Raw genomic sequence first — 24,355 nt, forward strand, 5'->3', positions numbered from 1 at the left:
CCTCCTTCCCAGATATCATCCTTTTACATGTGCCAAAGCACAAATTTTGTCACTTAAATACATGCAGAAACCATACTGACACACTTGAGGACATTCATGTATGCCTCTGCATACATAGCCCATCTAGACTCAAAATAGGAGGAGACAAATGATGAAAGTAGCAAAGGTCTGCATCCCAAACAAGCTATAAAAATGTAGTTAACAAGGGAACAAGAAGTCCCAACAGACAGACGTGTGGAAAAGCAACCTTCCATTACCATCAGATACACCAAAAATACTATTCTCTGATGGAGAAGACGGCAGCAGTTTGCGATAGCAATTTTTTCTGTGTGGAGAAAGCTAAGATAAATCAGTCACCAGCCTGCAGCAGTTAGATGTTTAAAAGCTGTGGGCTGAGCTTTCCTGTGGCACTGGCAGCCTAGATTGAAACATGTGCAGTGAAACCTACATTGACGAGCTGGACGTTATCGGGCGGTGGGTTGGGGTGGTGTGGCCCATTGGCCATGTTCATCACGTTGTTCCTTTCTGAGCGCAGGCTCTGCCGAAGGCGGTCATGCAACTTTTTCCTCTGCTTCCTGTGCATGAAACACAGAAACAATTTTAACAGACAAAAGGAAAGCAGCTGCACCTTTCAGCATATTGATGTTGGTGATAATAATGTAACATCCCTTTTTTTTGCCAGAATTTCCTCCACTGCTGCTAGAGCTCAGAGTAGCTTTGAAAACCATAGGTCTAATTGCAGCTGGAGCTGTGGGGACCTGCACAGGGGGAAAGATATTTGGGATCCCTTCCAGGAGTCAGCAGGACAAAGGGGGACAGGAATAAGTGAGAGGAAAAGCCATTTCTAAGCAGTGCTCTGTCTTAGGAGGAGAATTTTTCTGCACTCAGAAGGGACTGGGGAGAGATTTTAATCCAGACACCTTGACACCCTCACAAGGGCCAAGGCAAAGCTTCTGACAGCCCATCAAGTTACACCTCTCCATTCACCACAGGGAGCCGAGGTGTCTGTGCCTCAGGGCTTGCTTGCAGACACTGGAACAGGGTCTTTGTGAAGTGGCAGTTACACATTTTTTTGGTGGGATACATCCCCTACCTCAACAGTGTACTTCAAATACATAGATGTGTTACAGGAAGAGTGCAGACGAAGCCTCAGAAATCAAAGTGAGAGTAAATGGCATAGGCCTGAGCCTGCAGACTTCCTGGCAGCTCTGGAAGGTTTTGTTTCAGCAACATCAGATTTGCTCTGAAGCTTAATGATTATCAGGTGGATGCCATGGGTGCTAATGCATTTAGTAGAACTATCCATGTACTAATGACATGATCTCTGACTGACTTTGACACTTCTACTGTCTTCTGTCCTTAGCTGCTGTTTCCCCACTAGCTAGCAGCATGTAAGTCCTACGAGGACTGCCTGAGGGAGCTGGGGTTGCTCAGCCTGAACAAAAGGAGGCTCAGGGTTACTTTCTTACTCTCCTCAACTCCCTGAAAGGAGGCTGCAGCCAGGTGCGGGTTGGCCTCTTCTCCCAGACAAGTAGCAACAGGACAAGAAGAAATAGCCTCAAGCTGTGCCAGGAGAGCTTCAGGGTGGACATCAGAAGGATTTCCTCCATGTAAAGGGCTATGAAGCATTGGAATGGACTGCTCAGAGGGGTGGTGGAGTCACCCTCCCTGGCGGTGTTCAAGAAATGACTGGTCACTTAGTGCCATGGTCTACCTGATAAGGAGGTGGTCATTGAAAGGTTGGACACAATCTCACAGGTTTTTTCCAAACTAAATGATTCTGTGATTCTGAAATCCTTCCAGCTTCCTCTGAAGAACTTTTTAGAAGGTCATTACAAGCTGTCAGCAGCAAAACTTACAGCATAGTAAAACCTGGCTATGCAGAACACACTAATTAAAACACCAAAATAAATAACCAGAGAAAGGGCTATTCAATTTCAGACCTAATTTATAAATGTTACCCACTTTTCTCTCATTATATTGGAGAACTTCCACCACACTGTCACAGAATCCAGGGCAGTGAAGGGAGGATGCAGGCTTCAACACATTCTGGAATGCATATGACTTTGGCTGTGGCAAAAGCTAAAATACTAAGCTGTATGCAGAAGGGCAGATAGTGATAGCAGGGTAGGACACTGTAAGACATAACTATTTTCAATCCTGTTTTGAACTCAAGGGGACTATTTCAAGCTTTACAAAAAAGGAGGAGTGAGCGAGGGCAATAAATATGTTGAAGCTTGATAGTCATGAAAGCCTAAAGACAATGAAAACATGATTTGACATGCAGCATTTCACATATTTTCTCTGTGTGTATGTGCCTGGATAATGGAAAATGCTTAATTTATATCACATCACATGAATGGCATACGCAGATACATCTGTCTTGGAAATGCTCCTGTCTCAGAAGGATACGCTCTGTTCATGTGGACTTTATGCTTTGAGGATAACCAGGCATCATCTTAGGACATGTAAGCAGTAAAGGTGTATAGACAGCACAGGGACAGGAGATATTTGAGCTACCCAAAGACCTGCTGGGCTAAGAAGCAGCACTCAAGCAAGGTTTTAACTTGATTTCACAGCTCTCCTTCTGAGGCTCTGGAGACTTTGTGAGCTGAGAACAATCTGAATTCCTTAACATGGTAGAGAAAGTGAGTTTTACAAGGAGTCTGAGTTTGTCATCTACAAATCCTGGCACATGTAACCTGGGGATCTGTCCCTGGAAATCCCACCATTATTCCCACCTTCAGTGACCAGTGTATTTGAATTTGCATGCTTTTATCTGTTTTGTTTGTTCGGTAGTGAAAGGACACTAACTAAAAAAAAAAACCAAAACTGAGATGACAGAATAATGGGTAAGCTAGTGTGAACTTAAGAAGCTTTTATCTTCATGTAAATGATGTGCAAATAAAGTACCTCTGAATTATTACTCAATGTCTGAAGCCAATACCTTGGCAATTTAGTAGCAGTATTTCTTGCAAGGAAACCAACAAAATCTAAGCTATTAGATTATTACATTGGTTGTTCTCCTAACACCATTCCAAGATTTCTCCTGGTTTCTGAATTTTCCCCTATTTAGGGTAAAGAGCATATGCAAATTACCATACATATACCAATCCGGTATCACTGCTATATTTGGAGGGCCATGTCCTGGGATAGGACAATCATCAACTGTTTTTGGAAACAGTTAACTTTTGGTTCACAGTGATTGCTGGTGTCTGGGGCAAAAAAAGCATCCAGACCCCTGATGGATTCTGTGGGCTCTTTATTCAGAAAATTGTAATTCAGGATCCTGACTAAATGTTTGTTGAAATACATGGGGATGTGATTTCTAAAAGCAGTAAGTGATCTGATTTTTTATTACTGTTTCAGCTGCTCCCCACTCACCACTGGCACAAGGTTATGGGTAGGAGCAGTTGTGTCTATGTGTCTGGACTCTCACTGAGAAGAACAAATTATCTCCCTCCTCCCGCACTTTTAACACATCCATTATTGGTGGGGCTTACAACAAAAACCAACTGCCAACCAGGCCTTGAAACAGTAAATCAGGTTTATACAAACGTGGAATATTTATGATAAGGTCTTTCTGTGTTTTGGTGGGGAGATTTATAAAGGCAGCCAGAAGTTTTGGCAGCAGAAATTCTGCTGATGTTCTGTGTAATTTATAGTCCAGAGCGCCTCATGCATGTTTGAGAGTCACCCCCTGTAATTTAGAGACCCACAGAACACATTTAAATGCCTACTTTTGCATTGAGAGCACTTTTGTGTTCAGTTTTTGGCCTTTGGTGTACAGTAACTTTTAGCATCATTAATTGTGCCTCAAGTACAAACAAATTAGGTCTTAGACATAAAATTTTCTGCTGGAAAGCAACATGATTCCAGGGTGGGAGGTTGTTCCTTTTCAGCTGGGGAAACCAGCTGAAATGGGTGATAGAAAAGAGAGCAAACAAAAAAAAAGACAAAAAATTGTGAATTACATTTGAATACTGAGAATCTCTCAGACATCTCTCTTAATTTTGCACTGCTGATGGACATGAAGACTCACATTCATCTGGCTTGGACCAGAGCATCCTGGTCACAAGTTTGTCTCTTAAGCTCACCTCTAGAGAAACCCAGATACAACCTTATGCCCAGAGAAGCTACAGTCAACTGAGAAGGCCCTGACCAACAACCACAGATATGAAATAGAAGAGAAAAGTTTACTTGGTTTTGCAGTAGGCCACCACACACATGATGCCAACTACTAGAAGAGCAATGCAAATGCCAGTTATGGTCAGCACCCGTTTCTGGTACAGTTCCTCAGCTTCTAGAAAGGGACAAAAACAGAGAAAGTTACAACATGGAGGATGGCTAGGCAAGGAGCACACAGTCAACAGCTGTCATGCTACAAACCACTGCACAGATTCACACAGCCACACTGAGACACGGCCACCACACTTCAGGCAGACTCATTATTGACTGCAAGGAGAACAGGACTACACCACAAACTATTAACACAATACTGGGGATGAGAACAATTACAGAATTACAGTCAAAAGTATTTTTTTTTTAAGCCAACAAGAATAATATCTAAGAAACAACTTCTTAGTTGACAAACACAGCATTTGCTGGAAATAAAAATGCAGTGTGGTAAGGTAATAACAAGAATTTGCAAATGCTTTGGAAGTTTTGCAAAGACAGCTGGAATGAAAGCCATTTTTATAGGTCTTATGAGAAATTTATTTTCTTATTATCTTTTTAGGATTGTTTTCACATCCAATATCCCTCTGGTCCCACGTCAATTTATATCTCAGCTGTCTTTACAGGAGAAATTTTAAAATATTCTTGTACATTTGAGACATGAGCTTGGCTTGTAATTATATCACCAATGGAAATGAAGACAGGTTTTGAGTTCTGGTCATAAAATTCAGACTCTTTCTCCACTGCTCCTTCTCAAACAGAACAATATCAACAACCAGCAGTGCCTTGTGTGAGAGAAATGCAGAATTTGAACTTGTATCCCTTTGTGACTAACAAAGGAACTCTCTATCTAGGGTGGCAGCTTGCTCAGTGATGACAACTTTTTACTGATCTCATTCATCGGAGATATTTCACTTTTATAAAGGTGTTAGTAGCACTGCTAATGTTTGGGCTGCAGCTACTGATGTTTTCCAGCCTCGCTAATGCTTGGCAGAGAGCAGTGCTGAGTGCTCTGCTGGGGAAATGTTACGTAAGGAGCTCTGAAACAGAGGAGCATTCTGTGTTGACGCTTTACAGATGAGAATTTGTGTTCCTGCTGTTAGGACAAAAATGGGATGTCTAGCTTTACTCAAGTCTTATTTTTGATTAAGCAGTCACACCAATAGTGATCTGCAATATTGACCACAGTCAGAATACCAGCAGGTGATTAAAAATAAATGAATGAATTAGAGCTTTGCACTACCTTTGGGATAAATGCCAGCATTATTCCTGCTGGAAGGGACTTAGATCTGGCTGGTACAGAGGTGCACAGTGGTCTCTCACATATGCCATGTATCTCTCACATGTCCAAATGATGTGCTGTCATAAATGGCACACCAGTTCAGGGGAAAATACTCCTTACTGAACAGGGACCAGACTTCCCTCCTTCGTGTTTCCTGAGCTTGTCTAGTTTTGTTTTAAAGTTGCTGTGGGCAAGTGGCAAATACTCCATGCAACAAACCAAAAAGAAAAAATAAGTCTTAATTTCTCTGATACAATGCACCACACCATGGAACAAGTATGTCTTACAAGCCAAACCCACTGTAAATCAAACACCAGCAAACAGGTCATGAGCACTATCAGACAAAATTAATAGCACTAATTATTAACAAAGACAGGGGAAGAGGAAAGAAGAAGTGAGTGTGGTAAAACTAGGATGCTGCAAAAAATTATTAAAGAAAAAAAAATATAACTCCAAGAACAGAAAGTCAAAGAAGAGAAGGAAGAAATGGCTGAAACTCCAACCAAACCAAACTATGACAAATTAAAAGAGGAAGGTGAAATATAAGGAAAGACAGGAAAAAAGGGTACAGAAGTCAACTACAGGCCTGGCACAGCATGCTTGGAGCTGGAAAAAAACTGAGAGAAGAAATGCTTGGGGACAAAAAAAAAGGTTGAAGCATAGTGTGAAGGGATTTCTCATACAGCATAACTCCTCACCTAGGCTAGTTAGTGGCACTGGATCCCCTTCCCTTTTTTGCCCCTTCTGAAAGCACTTATTAGTTAGCCATGGAAATGGTGTATTACAAGGATGTCACAGGAAACAGGAGAATTGTGCTAAGCAATTTAGGGGCTAATTTGAAATGCTTTGAATTAATATTATGATTTTATTGTCATGCTGTCAGCTGTTAGCTTATGAAAGCAAAATAAATAATGACATATCAACCTGGTTTTTTTTTTGGAGCACAAAGGAGAGGAAGTAGAAGATTAACAGTGGACACTCTGCTCAGTTTTTGTATTGAAGGAAAAATTGCACTGACTCCGGGAAGTTTGGTGCAGGCTAAGGCTGTTGCAAATGAGCTGGGCAGCTGGCTGGCAATGGCCTGATTGAGTTTGCCAGTGGGCTGAAGCTTGTTGCGTATGTGTGGGACTTTCTGGGTGCTCACTCACTGCAGGGGATGGGGGAGGAAGAGAGTGGGTGCAGCCCTGAGCAATGCTCCCAGCACCAGCAATTCTGCTGGAACTATAGGTCTTGACAGGCATGGGAAATTAAATCCCTGGATCTGCTCTCATAGCCTTAGTTCCCTCCTGTGCCCTTTGAAACAAGGCCCTAAGGAAAATGCAGCTTGATGTGGTGTGCACGAATGGTGGTGCTGCCATGCCCTCCTTCTAACTCCAGGGGCGAAGTCTGCCCAGGAGAGCACTTGGGCATGTCATGCCCAGCAAACCAGCAAGCTCTCATGTAAACGTGGCTGTGCTCCTGGCTGGCAGGGGACAGCCAGGGCCAAATGAGGGATGCCCAGGTGTTCTGCAGGGGCCACTGTGGGTGACAGGGGATGCTGGCAGAGGGGACATGACTGGGATCCTGGTCAAGACTTCGCAGATGGCATGGTACATCAAAGACAAGCCTTGGACTCTGTTTAAGGCCAAGAAGAGTTTTGTGAAGAACTCCTGTGGGGCACTTGGGTTATACTACATCCTGCCCCAAAACTGCCTTCTGTCTCTGACCAGTGTTAACGTTTATGGAGTCAGTTAATGACACCTAGCTAAAATACATATGCTGATTAAACTACCTTGAAAAAAATTTATAGCAGCCTTGCAGGAAAGTCTGTAATGAATTTTATGTGCAGTGAGAATTTAGGAAATATTTTAGCCTGTTAAGTATTAAAAAGAATTTCAATAATTTCAATAATTTTTACCCCACAGAATGCTAGGAAAATCAAATCAACGTAAGACTTAAGTCAAGGTATTACAGAAGCAGACTTTCAAATACGCATATGATGCAATTAATTTCAAATCACTCTAATTTATATGTAACTGATGATATATGAAGTCTTAAAGTTGCTCTGTTTTAAAGTTTTTCTTCTTACATATCTCCGGCGATTTTTAAAAGAATTTAATTCCAAGAGGTTGTTCTGCTAATGAAATTTCAGTTTTTTAGAGGATTTTAATTTAAATGTTAATGTACATCTTCCACTGCAATCTAATACATATAAGTATGAATTAATGCTAAATTAGGATAATAATAAAGACAAAAAATAAGCTGGGTTGTGAGTAATTTTTAAAATTTGGGCTTTTAACAGGTTTTCCACAGTTCACAGCTTAAGCTAATGACATTTTGTGGGGGCATTTTTAATAAGAACATGAACAAAAACTGCCTTACCATCTGGTTTTTTTATATAAAAAAAAAATTATTTACCAATAATTATAGGAGATTCCAAACTAAAAGTCACCTGAATTTTTCAAGTTAGCCTATTCAAGAAATGCATTATTTGTAGCTCTGAATTCAAATAGCTAGTCAGATAAATACAGTCCATTCATGAATAAGACTTAAAAGATCTATTTCTATTATATTTAAAGCTGAAGTGTGAAAATAGTACCCACTGCCAATGTTCTTGTTGAGTTTAGTTTTAGAAATATTGAATATTTTTGCTGACTTGAGGATCTGGAGTCTAGCTGTAAACTTCTACTTAAATTCCTAAATAACTTTCGGTCCACTTTGAATTTACAAACCTGGAAAGGCACATATATATGCATATCCTTTACAGATATGTATAGGCAAGTGATTTACACATGATGTGTAATCACCAAGATGTGTGTTTAAACATAAAACTTTACTTGAAAATCAGAGCTCAACACTGCAAATTTGCATAATTTTAAGTGGCCATAACATAATATACTAGTTAAGACTACTAGTTAATACATTTTTCCATAACACTTACAGTGTTTCCAAAACCTGGCAAGCCAAGAAAAACTCACCAAAAGCAGAGGTCAAAACTAGTCAAAAACTATTCAGCAAAAAAAGGAATGTATACAATGATATGATCACCCCAGCAATTCCTAGAACTCCTTAAGCTTGGAATATCCTATCAATATTTTGATGACCATTTTAGTGAACTGATCTCCACTAACACTTCTACAAGGGTTGTTGTTATAGCTGTATGATCCCTTTTAAAGCACAAAGAAATTGGTTAGGAATTGAAAAGGGGGAGTGGAGGAAAAAAAAAATTAAAAGGGGTTTATTTCTCAGGGTCTAGAATCTGCAGGCTAAAAGGAATGATTGGTCCATACCCATAAATTCAATCCCAAGATGCTCTGCCAATGCAGAAAGTTGTCAAAAAAAGAAAGAAAAAGGAAAAGGTTTCAGAAAAGAGCAATACACTGTACTTAAAAATAAATCACATATGAGAATTACAGCTATTCTGTGTCTGCACATGAAACAGGACAAAGGGCGCATGGTTATGGGCAGTGCTCAAGTGCACCTTTCTTAGCTATGTGACCAGACCTTCTGCAAGGCTTACACACAAAAATATATATACATGGAGCATCTGAGCAGCCACAGTCCAGGGAACGCAACAGGAACTGTTAACCCTTAAAGATCTTACTGAGATGAACAGGGGTGTGGCCTGAGCATGCCCTGTGCAATGGCTGATTGTTTTCACATGGGAACATGACAGGAAAGGGATGCTCTACAAAGGGCAGTATATCCCTGTAAATGGGTTGTGCACTGCTCTCCCTTCTGACCCTGCTTCTGTCCCCGGAATGCGTACTCTTGCTCTTGAAGGCTGTGACCTGGAGGTGGCTGGCACAGATTACTCAGTAGTGGGAGTCCTCTGCTTTGCAAATTGACTGCAGCAGGCCTCCAGCTTCTGGAAAATGAGGAGCCAAACCCCTTTCCCTGTCTTTGGACTGTGCTGCGTTGGGAGAACAAAGTGTTGACCAGCCGTATGGACCCTGGGGTGCAGGGCCTGATCCCTTACACAAATCACTGCCTAAATCAGCACGCCCAGGCCCCAGCACCTGTGGGTCAAGAGGAACACGGGTTTCCCCCCAGCAGGTACTCTAGGAGACCCTTCCCATGGGGCCAACACCACAGCCATGGTAGCTCTTGCATTTTTTTGTTCTTGTGTGCTGTGAAATTTACATCCAATGGTAATTTTCACAGCAAATGGATTTTTTAATGTAGTTTGCACACATGGGAAATGTCAATTCTTGTTGTCAATCAGTAACATTTTAAGGGTTAAGTATGTTGGAATCCATCCAAGTCTCTTCCTAAAGAGCCAGTATCACATGCCTACCTGACCTCTGCTAATGATGTACATTAGTTGCACAGAAAGCTTGATTAAATCTTCAGTAAAATGAATGACATGCCCATGCACATATATTGCTGTAATTATGCTTGCTTATAGGTAAGACACCTAGTTTGAAGGTAATTTAATTTTAGGGAAGTCATTCATATCATGCAGTTTCTATTTCATATAATTCAATAGGGAGTTGGTATTTAAAATCAGAATATACTCTGTCTGGAAGGCCTAACAAGAAACCATGCTGAAGAAACATGCATTGCTTATTCAAACCTAGATGTTATGTAGCTCTGACTTATCTATGGTATTCCTAGTTACATTCCCTTGATCTGATAAGTAGAACATCCCAACACTTCTCATTTTATAAAAAGATGATTATTTTTGATATTTTCCTACTTAGCCTGATATTTTGGCACACTTTTTACATGCAGTGTGGCTTCTATTGAATATTCGTCTCTAGGTGCTCTAAGAATAAATACAATTAATTATTTTTAACAACTCTGTTTTCATTCTGATTGTGACTGGGGGAATATGATAGTTCTTGTGGGAGAAACTGCTTAGGAAGCATTTTTTTTCACCAAAATCATTTAAAACTACAATTTGTTAGATATATTGTAGCCTGCTGAGATGCGGGGGTGTACGGAATAAGGGGATGGTGCTGGGAAATGTGGAACAGAATCCTTCAGCACTTCATGCTCTGTTTATGAGTGGTGGGCCACAGCTGCTGGGCACACAAAACTTTGAGGGGGCTGCTGTATGGATTTAGGTGGGTGGGTAGCCTAGAGATACGGTGCTGTGGTGCTGCCCAGTGAGGGGTGAGCACTACCTCATGTGTTTGTAGAGAACTTGCACCTGGTAATGAAAAGAACCCATATGGATCAACTGCAACAGCAGAGAGGTCCAGAAAGACCGATTCCAACTCTAAAGCACCAAAGTGTCATGTTTCTTTTTGTGAGTAATGAAAAATGCTAAAAAAAAAAAAAATTCTTCTTCATTCAATTTCAATTAAAAACAAACTCAAATCTCCTAAACTATCAAAGAGCAGACCCCCTGTATGTCAACCATTTCTATTTGAGGGACTGGGATACAGTCTCTTTGTGACATTTAGATTCCACTTTGTATCCAAAATCTGGTTCATTTCAATAGTACTCATGTTGCAAAATTGGTTTTGAACTTAATACATTAAGTCCTATGGCTCCTGTAAAAAATGACAATTGCTTCAAATATGAGGAGCATGGAAAATTTGTCCTTTCATAATTGAAGTATCCTATCATAGCAATTTCAGCACTTAGTGAACATTAAATGAGCAGCTTATAGTGAAAACCCATCTTTTTAATTCTGAGCAATGGCATTTTTCAAATCTGCTTGTTCATTTAGGAGTATTGATCTCAGCACATAGAGCATACAATTTAGGGTGATGAAAGACTTTAGAAAATGAAAATTTCAGGTGAGATTGTCTACTACCCTCATGCAGATGTGAACACTTGAGAAATACGTAGAAAATGAGAAACACTGAAGTAGTGGAATAGCTAAAGGCAGACTTTTGAAGACCTGCAATTTGTATGAAAAGGCTGAATAATTAGGCCATTGCACAGTAACTGCAGTTTTGGTCATCCTTCTAGAACATCAGAGCTTTTCTCTTACTCCCTTTAATGCCCCAGCCCGCTTCACTGTGACAATGTGAGGCAAGAGCCATTATCATCCAAAAAGAAAATTCCTTCTGCCCCTCTTGGCACTGTCCCTCTTGCTCATCAGAGATGGCAGGGCTGAAATGGACGCTGTTTAAACTGGTGCCTCATGCTGAAGGATGGCATGGACCATGTTCAGGTGAGGCCCAAGAAGGGCCACAGCCTGCTCCTGGCCAGTTCCAAACTCATTATTCATATATAATTGTTAACTAGTGAAGTAAGCAAGTCTGTAGTCCCTTTGAGTGGGGTCCTTGGTCCATCTGGGGCATTTGAGAAGACAAAGGGTTTACCTGTGATTTAACTCTAGAGATGTTCCCTCAACCTTCTATTAATTCATGGCTTTATCACCGTTTCTTATCCTAGGGATCATGCTGCACAGTGTTGCCATAAGAGTTCTCTTGTCTAACTATATGAAAATTACCCAAAACTTTTAATGTTAACTCATTAGTTTTGCTCTCCTCCATTTGCCTTGATTCCTTGACTTCAAGGGAGAAAATGTGTGAACATTCAGACAGAAAATGCATGGAATTGATGCATTTTTGCAACAATTTGTGGACTGCTTTCTGCTGTGTTATGGACCGGTGGTGGATCATGAGTCTCAAAGTCAAAGCGGTCACAGAAAAATCCAGGGTGGCACACCTGGTAGCCTGTGACTCCTATGCTCAAGGAAAGGACACTACAGGGTCTGCAAGCCAGGCTTGTGAGATGAGTCAAGTTAGGTTTGCACTCTGTTGGGACAGGGCATTTGCAGAATGCCCAGTGGTGCCTTGTTCTCATCTGGCAAAAGGTCCTCAGCCCAGTTAATTCAGGACTCTCAAATACCAATCCAGGGGAGATTTCTAAAGAAAAATTTTCTTTAACAGCCAAATTAAAACAGTAACAGCTCATTGGTAGGCACACTTCACTTGGAACCCCACCGACTCTTTCTTTCCAAATGAAGAAAGACCCTTCTAAAAGCAAGTGAAATTAGATAGCTGTATTGTACACACATACACTTTCGTTTCCTACTAGCACTTACGCTGTTTAGCATCTCAATTTGCTCTGTACTTTGCAAAAGCTGCATCCACAGAACTAAGTTAATCATCCACAACACTGGGTGCAAAATATGAGCTTGGCTTTAAGTCCCAGATGCAACATTTGCCTTTAGAGAACTCTCTAAGTCCTCTGTTAAATAATATGCTCTGCTTTGGGTATGATAATAAAAAGTCATATAAATGCTTTTTCATTGATTTTTTTTTTTTTTTTAGTTAGGTATAAATGTGCCCTCAGTGGACCCTTTCCAAAAGTGTAATTTCAAGATCTTAAGATAAGACCTTAAGTATAAGAAATCAGAAGTTGCAGTGCAGATGCAGGGCAGGCAGAAGTGCCAGACTCTCATAGCCACTGACTGGGGCTCTCAGAGTGGCCTAAGGTAGGTAAGAGGTGTGCTCTCCTGCCTCTGCATTTCAAGGAGAGGAAGTGCTTGACCAACTATGTACTAATAACTATGTGTAACTCTTGCAGCACAGCAAGGGCATCTGTGCCTTTTCCATGGAGACAACTTCAGAAAACCTCAACCTGGTGTTTTCAAAAAATTCCAATCAGGGCTAGAAAACGAAAAAACAAAGGAAAGAAAACCTGCCTAAACTTTTTCTTGTCCTTGGTTGGAAAATGAATTTATAATCAATATACAATTCTTCTATAGTTTTCAGATAAAATTCAGCAGCAAACAATGGATCTCATATTTTTTACAGCACCTCCTTTAAAATTATTATTCTAAGATCAGAAAGTCTGAACTGCGCTTTTCACCACAATCCACAGAAAAAGCCACTTAAATCTAACATTTGGTAAACAAATACTGTAACAGCATAAAAATTTTTAGAGCCATCATTACCAGAGGCATTTAAGTATAACTAATAAAGCTTCTAAAGCAGGCCATAAAATGCACACTTGAGTTCTGGAAGGTCCGGTCCCCAGTCAGCACTCTTGGGATTTATGTGGGTAGCTTCTATGACGGAAAGTATAAATTATGTATGGATGTTTTTCATCCGTCAGTATAAGAGAAAACCTGTGCATCTCTTCAGGCTCCTATGTCCGGCACATACTTAGAGCTTTTTGTCCTATATACCAATGGAAATTAAATTAAGCTGGCCAATAGTCTTTCTGTGCTGGCAAGTAATTAATCAAAAACCAGTTTCCATAACACTGCTTTTAGATCATAGGATATTCTGATGTCAGGAACAATTGAATGTAAATAATACACATGCATTTAAATGTAAGACCTAAGCAATTTTCTTGTATGCTACCTCTGACTTTGCTATAGCCAATGAGAGAAAATGGCCTTCTGCTGCATCCTTGTCAAGTAATAATTATTAGCCCATTTCTCCATGGGATGTGACTACAGTGCTGATTCTAGAAGTCTGTGTATGTGCGTGTCAGATACTTTATTTGGCCGATTAATCTTTGATCTCTTGCACCTGTTACTCACAATATACCCAAAACATGTTAGACCTCCTTGTTGAAGTAATCTCTTCTTCTTTTCTTTTTCTTTTTCTTTTTCTTTTTCTTTTTCTTTCTGTGCTCTCTGCACTGAAGCTTGGACAAGGAGGAGGAAGAAAATTTTGATCTGGCAAGTGCTTTTGGCAAGTGCTCACTAGAAACAATGTAAGCACTTCAATTAAATTTAACCTCTAGTTCCAATGTCATATATAAGTGGAAGATTAGCTACCCATCCTTTGGTTGAGGGAGTGCTGGCCTGTATCGTGACTCTTAAGCTTTTTGTGGCAAATAAAATGGGAGACTTTCAAAATTTCATTTTTGTACTTTTTCTGCTTGATGTCAGCAGGGAGTCCATATCACACATTCAGAATTAATTTCACAGCATTCCTACATCTTGCATTTCCCCCTACCCTCAATGCTAAACAATCTCAGGATTTCTTTCTGTTATAATCTGCAATTGCTTTTTGTTATAATTTTCATGCAACAGGCAGAGACAATCAATATTAGGCCTTAGGCAACAAATCTAGTTACGGATTAAAAAAAAATAAAAACTGGAGGAAAGATGCAGCGACAAGAAAGCAGCACCGACTGAGCATGCTTCTACTGCGGCACAGACAGAAAAGTAGTGGACGTACTGTAGAAGCTGGCCATTACGTAGTTTTGGCAGCGATCACCAGTAAATTCATTTGGGCACCTGAGAGGAAAAACAAACAAAAAAAATGGTAGAGAAAAAAACAGAGAAAAGAGAAGAGGTGAATATATGCTAAGAAAGAAGCTCCTTCAGTGTGAACTGATATGACTTGGTGAGTTCACTTTCAGAAACTGAATCTCGGTTTATCATGTCAAAATAGCTCAGGATGTTGAGAGCAAGTCATTTGCTCAGTGTAAAATGTAAAGAAATACCACCTGCAAAACCAGCCAAAACCAAACCAATCCAGATCAAAATGTGTTTCAAGATCTGAGACAGAAATTCACCATTCCAGAGACCGAGATTGGTTTTAGGATGCTCTTTCCGCAAGGCAGCAAGGACACAAGATCTGTACATACTCATCTCCATGAGTTTGGTCTTTTAGGGGTGCACTTTGCAGCAGTCTCCCAAACAGGAAAACTGCCAGCATGTGCAAAACAAATGCATCTGTGAATGAATGGAAAGATCAAAAATTATGCAAAAGAGAAATATTTTGGAGGTCAATAATGCCATGGTGTACAGATTGTACTTCAGAAAATCAGGTCACAAATTAGTGAGTAAAGAGGCCGGTTCCAGCTGAACTGTGAAAACACCAAGTACTATTGATTTTGTTGCTGTAGTTGGGGAAGAAAGCAAAGTTCAGATTATTTTAACATACTTTCTTGGTTTTGGATTTTCATGGGCAGAGTTTCAGTACATCTTGCTCCAGTGAATCCAGGTTGGCACCTAAAGGGCAAAAACGTGATAAGCAATAGTACACCAAAACCACTGCACTAACAGACTTACTTCTGCTGGTTTATGGAGTGCGAGCGCATTAAGTGACCTCCTGGTTGGGTGTTAGTGACAAATGATCAGAAGAGAGGCAAGAAAGTGTAACCTTTCAGAAGATAAAACTTTGAAAAATTTACAGCAAAAATCCATCAGAGAAAAAAAAAAGTATTTTTCCTTGTCTGTTTTGAAAAAGATAGAAGATTCATGGCTAGCAAAAATGTGTACCAGCTCACTGCTTATTCCATCTCATGAAGGGCTCAGAATGAGTTCTTTTTTAAAACTTGCAATGCAGTGCATAAGAACAGTTTACACTGTTGTGTTCATTAGTCACATAAAAGCCATGAAAATACCATGATTTTCTTATTTCTGTGATGGCATGTTGTGTCTTCTGGTAATTTGCTTTGAGGAAGACAAATTAGTACAGTGATCATCAAAAAGCCGCAAAAATCCAAAAGGTTAGAAGATTAAGTCAAACCCAAAGGAAAGTATATTCAACATGGCTCACAAGAAGGTAAAATAAGTCAGTCCAGACAATAAGTAAAATGAGAGGGCAGAAATGCTGTCAAGATTTGCAGCCCTGGAGCTGTCTGTCCTTCCAGTTCGTAAGCTCTTCTGCAGAAAACTTCAGGGCAGCTTTCTCCTTGATCGTAGAGAAGGATTTTCTCTTCTATGATTTGCCCATCTTTTCTGCTGCTGCTGACCAATTCTTCCTTCACTTTCATTCTCCATGCTGGGGCAGGGCTCAGGCTCCCAAAATACCACCATAGACAGGCTTCCTGTGCTTCAGACTTAAGTGTGAATGACTGTTCCCCATACTAAGGACGTATATATTTCAATCTTCGCTCTTTCTCTTTTTTGTCTCCACTCTTACTCAGCATTAACCTGAAATTACCTGATCTAGTGAAAACATTTCAGTTGTGTTGCCTGTCTTTGTGATGCTTTCCATGACTTTGCCATCGTGCAAGAATCTCCCACTCTTTTACTCTTGCTGATGACATGGTGCTGGCCTCTTTTTCAAATTTCTTCATAATTTACTTGCCACGTGCTGAAAAGCCTTATTATTTGCAAATACTTGTTGGTCAGAAGAATTCTCCATCCCTTTTATCCATCTGAGTTTCATGTGTGCTAAATGCTGTCCCAATATTTTAAATTCTACTTTTCCACAATTGCCTCTAGCCCTAAAAAACAGTGATGCTGCCCTTGCACAATTGAGACTTTCAGAAAATCCCTTTGGCAAAGGATCAGTGTCAGGGATAAACACTGGCAGCTTGTTCAAACAAACTATGCAGGAATGATATTTGTGTAATAAAGGTATATTTTGAGGATCTGCAGATGATTCTTTGAACCTGATTTACTGTAATGATATATTTGTTTATTAAGGAAGAGAGTTTAAGTTCTTTAGAGCCAAAGACACCTCTTTTGGCGCGTACCCAGTGTGGAGAGATCCCAGTCTCCATAGACATATTCAGCTGAGAAAAACCCAACAAGGGTAACTCTGTCTTTAGAAGATGTTTTTGCTGGGCATGACGGAAGACTTTTTGCACCTTTGAGAGAAGGCAAAGTGTTTTTGATAGAAAGCATTTTAATCTGTGTTAATGAATCAAGAATAGAAAATAATTTGTACTACTAATCTGTTAAATGGCTGTCCCTGGAAAGCTGACATTTGTGCATGCCTGGCTTTCATTTCACAGGGTCCTTTACATCTTTGTCATCAGGCTAAACGCTACAATTTCCCAAGGAACACGATTGAAAGCCTCATGTTTTCCTCCTACCACTAGCTGCTGGTGGTTGCTTGCTTTGTCTGTACTAGTTTTCAGATGTTGTTGCAGCTGTGAGGTGATGAAAATAACTTGAGCACTGGTATAGACAATGCAGAAATGCCTTCCAGACCAAGCAGGGTCAGCCCTGTTGAGATGGCGCCAAAAACAGCTCAGGTGTGTTTATACTTGCTCTGAAACCACGGTCAGCAAATGGGCTGCAGCACCTGCCCTCGAGAATGAGCCCAGGGTGGGCCAGCTGAGAGGAAAGCTGAGATGAGCCTGTCCATCTATGAGGATGTGTGAATGCTAAAGGTGTTTTATTGCTCAGATGAGCACTGCAGCACTGTTTCCACAGTTTCCAGTTTGAAAGGTTGTTTCTGGTAGACTGTACTTTTACAATCAGCTGCAATGGTATCCTTTCCCAAACGCCTTTTCCTACTCAAAGTTTTCAGACATTACTTCTTGTGGCTTTTTATTCTAGATCATTATCCATGTACCATTTTCCTTTAGGACAGTAGCAAAAGTTGAGGTCAAACAACTTAAAGCAAAATGTATATGTTTGTCCTGTGAGAGCCTTGTAATTTCCTTTCTGACTTAAAAAAGGCTACTTGAAACATTTATTTCTTGTATTAGCTGGGTAAAACCAAAATAATGAATCACATGTAATAGAGGAATTGCTTTTTTACTTCTACACACACTAGTTGCAAAGAACAACATTTGCATGTATTCGGTGGACGCTTCTCAGAACACCGAACACATATCATCAGACTGTTTTTCATTGGGAGGGAAATGGCTGAATGGTTCATATTTCCATTTCATTCATTGCCTACAAACAAATGCATTGTGGGAGAGAATTTTTTTTTACCATGGGAAGTACAGTACTTAGTAATCCATTTCATGGCCTAAGTAAGAACTAGTATTTCTATCCTGTCTCTTGAATGAATACTTCTGGAACTTCTGCTTGAAAACTTGCTGGTTTGAAGAAAATTCTGCCCATTTCTATTCTACAAAGGCCCTTACATGAAGAAAGATGTAGAAAATGGCTGTATGATTAAAAAGTACATAATCCACTCTTTTGCTGTTAAGAAAAACAGCAGCACACTTCTGTTAAGACCGTAGCATTATTTCCATCCAATGAAATTCCGCTGCAAATTTCATTTCTTCAGTAATAACAAAACCACTAGAAAACATGATGTCTGCAAGCCGGAAATCAATTGGTCAGATTATCAAGACCTTCATGGTAGGATACTTCAAAAGAACACTCCAAAAGTGTAACAGATCTTATATTCACATAGATTTTTTCAAGTAAGAAGGAAATGCTAGGAATTTTGTTTTTAATTTTGCATTTATTGAAATCTTTTTTCTTCAGTGAACCTGGGAACACATTTCTAACAGAACAGAAATGATTTAGGAATCTCAGTCTCATAGAAAGCCAGTAACATCCAGGCTTCTTAAGTCTGTGATATTTTCAAAATGTGACTCATGTTTTTATGAAGCTTCTGAAAATTTTATACACTAGTTTATTTAAGTAGTCAAAGCTTCCTATTTAATCTTCCCTATTTTGAGAGTGTTTTACTCAGTCTTGGACCTTAATTAAAATACGTGTGGGGAAAATACATGCTACCACAGATGTAGCTGTATATTGCTTTACTACGTCTTCACACATTTCTTGAGCATTTCACATGGTTACCTCATGAAAGCAGGGAAATTTCTTGAAGTTCACACCAGTATCCAGAAGAGCAAGATCTGATCCTGTCCAGATCATCACTATGTATTTAATAATATTTTATTTTTTAATATATAGCCAGATTTTAACTGAAGATGAATTTAGGATTTTTTTTAGTAGAATAGAGGATTTAAAAAACCAGAGATTACTTGGAAAATTCCATGGTTGTTTTGAATCTGAGTCATGTTTTTTTGGTTAGGGATAAAACCAATTTAGAATGATATGGCTCATGCTTTAGAAATTTTGTTTTTGCTCTCAACAGATGGACCATATGGAAAAATGTGAACTTGCTATTGAGGCAGGAATATGAAGAGCAAGTACCATATTTCAAGCATTCTGTTTCCAGAAGCATGTTCTGGGAGTAGATTTGTTTTCTTAGAACAATGAAGACAATGTGGAATGTTAGAATAAAAAGTGGACATCTTTATTTTTAAAAAAGAAAGAAGAAAACTGTATTTTGTCCCTTCATTTTCACCCACTTTCAAGTACTCACTTTTATTTCTTATGTAGCTGAATTGCATCGTTTTATTACACAACATAAAATTTTTGTTCTGACAGGTTTTAGAGGGCATAACAAATGGCCCTGCAAAATAGTGGTGGCCCTGACTGTTGTCAGGCTAAGAATCCTTCTTCACTGCCTTCTTGTAAATGAGATTCACCCTGTCTAAGTTTACAGCTCTGATGCTTTTTCCAAATAGGTCTTGGACCACCCAGGCAGAGGCACATCTGCCAAAGCTAGGAATTGCCTTTTCCTTGAAATACAGCCCCAGAATTAAAGATTAATAGGGAAAAACAGCCCCCATTTTATTCAAATGTCCCCAAGACATTTTATTAAAAATTAGCCAGTCTATAACATAATTTCAGAACATACACAGATGTCTGAATTAAAATAAAGAAGTATTCATACCAGTGAAGATAGGATACCTCTGAAACTACCAAGACAATATTAATGATTAGCAAGCCTGCTCAATGCTCAGCTCTGCCATTCACTGGAGTTTTCTGAATAGTGTTTGGATAGGAAGTTGAAACACACAGGCTCTTGTACATGCTCTGGAGAGTCATAGCAAACTGCTCATCTTCACTGCTGGCTTACAACAACCATATAAATTTAACACAAATTTCTTTCTCTTTCTCAAAAAAGAATCCAACCCACAGCATATATAACTTTTCCATATTTGCTTTAGCTAAAAATGATCCTAAAATTCAATGGAGCATTCATTGCTTTCAGCAGTACAGCAATCCATGAAAATCCAAAGCAAAACAAAGCCCATGATGTACAGTTAACATCTTTCTACAAAAAGAATAGGAAACTTAAAGGTGAGCCACAACATTGTGAGGTTTGGTGGGGTTTTGTTGGCTTTTGTTTGTTTGTTTTCCTTTAAAAAAAACCTGAAGACCAAAAACCCCCAAAAAACCAACAAAGACAAGTAGTCAATTTCTTCTGACCTAGGGAAAGCATCGTAGACCTTCACCTAACTCACCTACCAAAGCTATCTTTACAATTAGGGTTTTTTTAGTTTTTAGTCCAAGGAGACTGAAAAATTATGCAGTTTCAGCAGATGACAGTCTTCACCAACCACTATCTCTTTGTCTGAAAACAGTAATATCCTCACAAAAGTGCACTCTTTTCATTCATCCCTCTTAGGTACCAAGAATGCTTCCCAAGGTTTAAAGGTTGAGTTTCCTCTCAAACTAGTTCATCTTCAGGGGTAAAACTACATGACCTGCTCTCAGACGGGAGATAAATTCCAGTGCTGCAGCTCTTCATGGATGTTCTCTAATGCAAAGGACTATTGCAGCAGACAAATACAGCACATCCAGGACCTGAGAAAGGTGCACAAGCACCCCACTAAACAAAACTCATATGATTTCATGAATCAAGATCAGCACACAAAATAGTAACCTCCACCATGACCATGACATTCATTGATTTTATGCAATTAAACACAACAACAGTTGTGAATCTGGTCTCACCAGAAACTGTTCAGTTACTACATCAGACAATTAAAATAACAGCTTCTTCTATACAAAGTGTTATATTCAATGCAGTTTTCGACAGCTTTTTGTTTCCTAAATGTAGAATATTTACTTTACAGTGTCTGTTTCATTTTTTCTAACATAAGGCTCATGGTGTGTTACTTTGTGCCATATAAACATCAACAGAAGATGTTGTGCCACCATCATGTAGAAATAGTTCCCAGTTAGCCTCTGCTTTGTTTCATATGCCTCTGTAGAGCACAGAGGTTATCCTTGGCATTCTTTCCACATCCACATGATTAAAAAATGAAGAAATGCAAGTTCAGAAGAAGACATTTTTCAGGTGTTCCCCTGAAGAAAAAACCATTTGTGAGACCTGATGGCTCCAACAAAAGAAACAAATAGGATTTCTTACCTGCACAGGTATCTTGGGGGGTTTGGAAGGTCTTTAACCATGTAACACTCTCCCCCATTTACACAGAAGGCTTTCTGCTTTATGTCACATTTTGTGAGATGACTTGTCCCAGTTGTAGATGTGGAAGTGGCTGCAAAAGATAAGAATGAAAACACAGATCAGAGGCTGTTTTTCTTTCTGACTGGTAAGTGTACTTGTATGTGAGGGAAGAAGTAAGGCTAGGGAGGATCTGGCAAGCCCTTTGAGCTCTCTATCTGCTGCTACCACAAGCACTAATCACTTGACCCTGTATTTTGTTGATTGCCAGAGAGAGTGGAGTTTAAATACATACCTCAGAGACACACAGCATGGGAGGAAGTAAGGGTTTTCCTAATCCTGTCCATGAAGTGGCCTAAAATTTTTGCAACACTCATATGTGTTTCCTTGAAAATGTGTAATTTATGTGCAGTAACTTTTATTGCATTAATCTCATTCAAGTGATTTTGGGGTGTGACAGTCATTACCGATTGCTGATATAGTGTCCAATAAAATAAGGTCCTCCATGATATTTCCTCCTGGTAGTGCCTTGAAGCAGGTATTTTTCAGTGAAGCTTAACCTGAGGCCCTGTGCTTATTCAAGACCTCAGTCCAGCCACTTCTGTCTCCCTGAAGAGAGGGTGAATGGCTAAATTCTGAGTGTCTCTTTCATTGCTCATAAACGAGAGCTGTGATTACCCTGGGCTGACTCTGTAGGAGGAAGAGAACGGGAAGGTTGGAGGTTTCGTTCCTTCCTGTGCGTATACAATTGATACCACTGTGCCCCCAGGAATCTTTGATCCAGAGGCCAGCCTAGCATCTCCTGCAGTTGGGCTCATCTGCTTGAGATGAGCATGAGGTTTTGGGACACCAATGCTGCTAAACACCATTAGGTGTCTAAATTGCTATTAAATGAAAGTATTACCCTGACCACAGTGTTTTGTAGCTTACTCCCTGCTGCATTTAGGAAATATCTAGAGAAGGCAGGAGCATTGTTTAATTAGCAACCTTTAGGGAGTCTGCCAGGGAAGGATAAATAATCACAGCCTTAGGATTTGCCAATGCAATTTCTGTCAAGGATATGTTCTTCATAATCTCACAGAAAGCAACTCAACTTATCCTCCCAAGCAGAGGGATAAGCCTCTTTGGTGGTGACAGTCTGTCCACATTGACTGCAGGTGAAGCTTAAAACTATTGACAATACGCCTGTAAATTTTAAATAGCTAAAACTAACTAAAGTGACTACTTGCAAACTGTCAAAAATGGTGGAAATTCTTGCATGGTATTTGTTTATTTCCAGACATACAGAAGTTAGGAATTTTGCTACTGTGATCAAAAAAATCCCAATATTTTTGTTTCTGGGAGACAGTTTGTACCCTGAGGTGAAACAATGCTACTACCTATTGACTGATTTCACTGGAGTTGACTAGAACGTTGCAAACATCTACTGTTGTCTGATATTTGAAATCTTTTCTAACACAAAGGCACCCAAGGGGTATGCTTATAATAGGTGACGTGTGACATTCTACCATTTCCTGCACACACTGAATCTGAAGAAAACATAGTTTTAACAGATCAACTATGAACAAATACCACTTACGCATTTGAAACTATGGTATGATACAGTCTGTGCCACATTTCATTTTTATGCATTTCACATTATCTTCCAGGTAAATGCATTTTTAGCAATCAGTACTTAGGAGAGTGCACCACCTTGCCTTCTTTCTCTTTCTTTCATGCTGCCTTGCTTGTATGGGGTGCTCTCCTCTAACAGGCCAGGAAAAACCCTCCAGTGACCTCTTCCAAAACTGAAGCTCCCCTCTGCTTCTCTCTTGCATCCACACATTGTGTCACATCTCCACAGATCCTGATCTTGACAGGGGCTTCTGAGTGTTAATGAAATGCAAACATGGAGTACAGATTCCTCTCAATAACACATTCCTTTTTCCTGGCCCCTCAAAGCATGATTTATATCCTCTCAGACTAGGTTAAATTTATGTCTGGTCTAGGGGCAGGAAAAGGGGTCATGTTTTAAGAGTAGTCTGACACTCTTTCAGCTAGCACCAGTTCAAACAGGACTTTGCACCCAATGTTGACAAAAGGCTGGCCTACAGACTGCCATCCGCTCAGCAGTGAAGGGTCCTCTATGTTTGATGTCAGAGGCTTGACCACCATCCTTGAGGATCTCCCCTCCATTAGGATGAGGAGATTTGCCTTGTAGAAGAGCCTTTCCTTCTCTGCTAGTTTGAAAGTAGCCTGGATTATTATAGTAAAGGAGATGCCCAACAGGCTGTGTCATACCATGTCCTAGGATGTAGCAATGTGGGTGAACAAAATTCATCTGTACAGCTAATGCATACTTTGAAGCCTTTGTGAGTCTCAACATGCAAACAATATAAAGCTTATCACTGCTGATAAACTATCCACCCCTTAATAAAGGACACACTTTGTGAGCCAAATACCCTGAGGATGTCCCTGAGCTCAGAAAGCTAGTGCATTAATTTGGAAGGGGAAAACCAGCAATATTGTCTGCAACATTTTTGAAAAAAAAAAAGAAACTCCATCATTTTTCTACCCTGCTGGCTAATGTAATGTTTTAAATTTGACATGGAAGGTAGATACAGTAAGAAGTGGACTTGTAGCTGTCTGTAATTGTTCCATAATCTCACTTGCTTTTTCTTTAAGCAGAAGTTCAATCAAAACCAGAACACCATGGAGTTTCAAAGTTAGCAGCGATTTCCCAACTGATATAAGTCAGATTTGGACAGCAGCAATTGCTCTGAACTGATTATTAGACATGGGAACAATCTGCAGCTCTCAGAGGAATCTCATGAGATAAGGGCTTCACATATATTTGTGAGGAGTATCTTCACCCATGTTTTGGGCATCACATGTTCAAAACTGTTGTACAAACCTTGCACAAGAATTTTCTCTGCATTACTGATCTGCTGGCACCATAGTCCCTGTCTGCCTGAGCTTTGTAATGAGTTGAGGGGAGGAAAAAGGTCTACTGGGAGTTAGTTCTGATATTAATTTTTCTTTGCAAAGTATGCATAGTTTTTATGGCATATGGCCAGTATTTAGTGTATGCACTGTA

The 24,355-nt window shown here is 39.8% G+C and overlaps 1 protein-coding gene across 21 annotated transcripts in view; it reads right to left on the reverse strand.

Annotated features, from left to right (window-relative positions):
- The window catches only part of NRG1 (neuregulin 1), a 443,600-nt gene that overhangs the window by 10,079 nt on the left and 409,166 nt on the right, over positions 1-24,355 (reverse strand). For 14 of the 21 annotated variants that reach the window (XM_038125665.1, XM_038125662.1, XM_038125666.1 and 11 more), the window contains 5 exons: positions 21,244-21,373; positions 14,542-14,600; positions 8,728-8,751; positions 4,201-4,303; positions 449-575 (listed from right to left, as the gene is read on the reverse strand). In XM_038125665.1, the coding sequence (XP_037981593.1) occupies positions 449-575; positions 4,201-4,303; positions 8,728-8,751; positions 14,542-14,600; positions 21,244-21,373 (443 nt within the window). Of the gene's footprint in view, positions 1-448; positions 576-4,200; positions 4,304-8,727; positions 8,752-14,541; positions 14,601-15,252; positions 15,321-21,243; positions 21,374-24,355 lie in introns of those variants that run through there. The other 7 variants (XM_038125661.1, XM_038125660.1, XM_038125659.1 and 4 more) reach the window with 5 other exon arrangements.

The sequence above is a fragment of the Motacilla alba genome, chromosome Z (genome assembly GCF_015832195.1).
Source record: "Motacilla alba alba isolate MOTALB_02 chromosome Z, Motacilla_alba_V1.0_pri, whole genome shotgun sequence".
Lineage (NCBI taxonomy): Eukaryota > Metazoa > Chordata > Aves > Passeriformes > Motacillidae > Motacilla > Motacilla alba.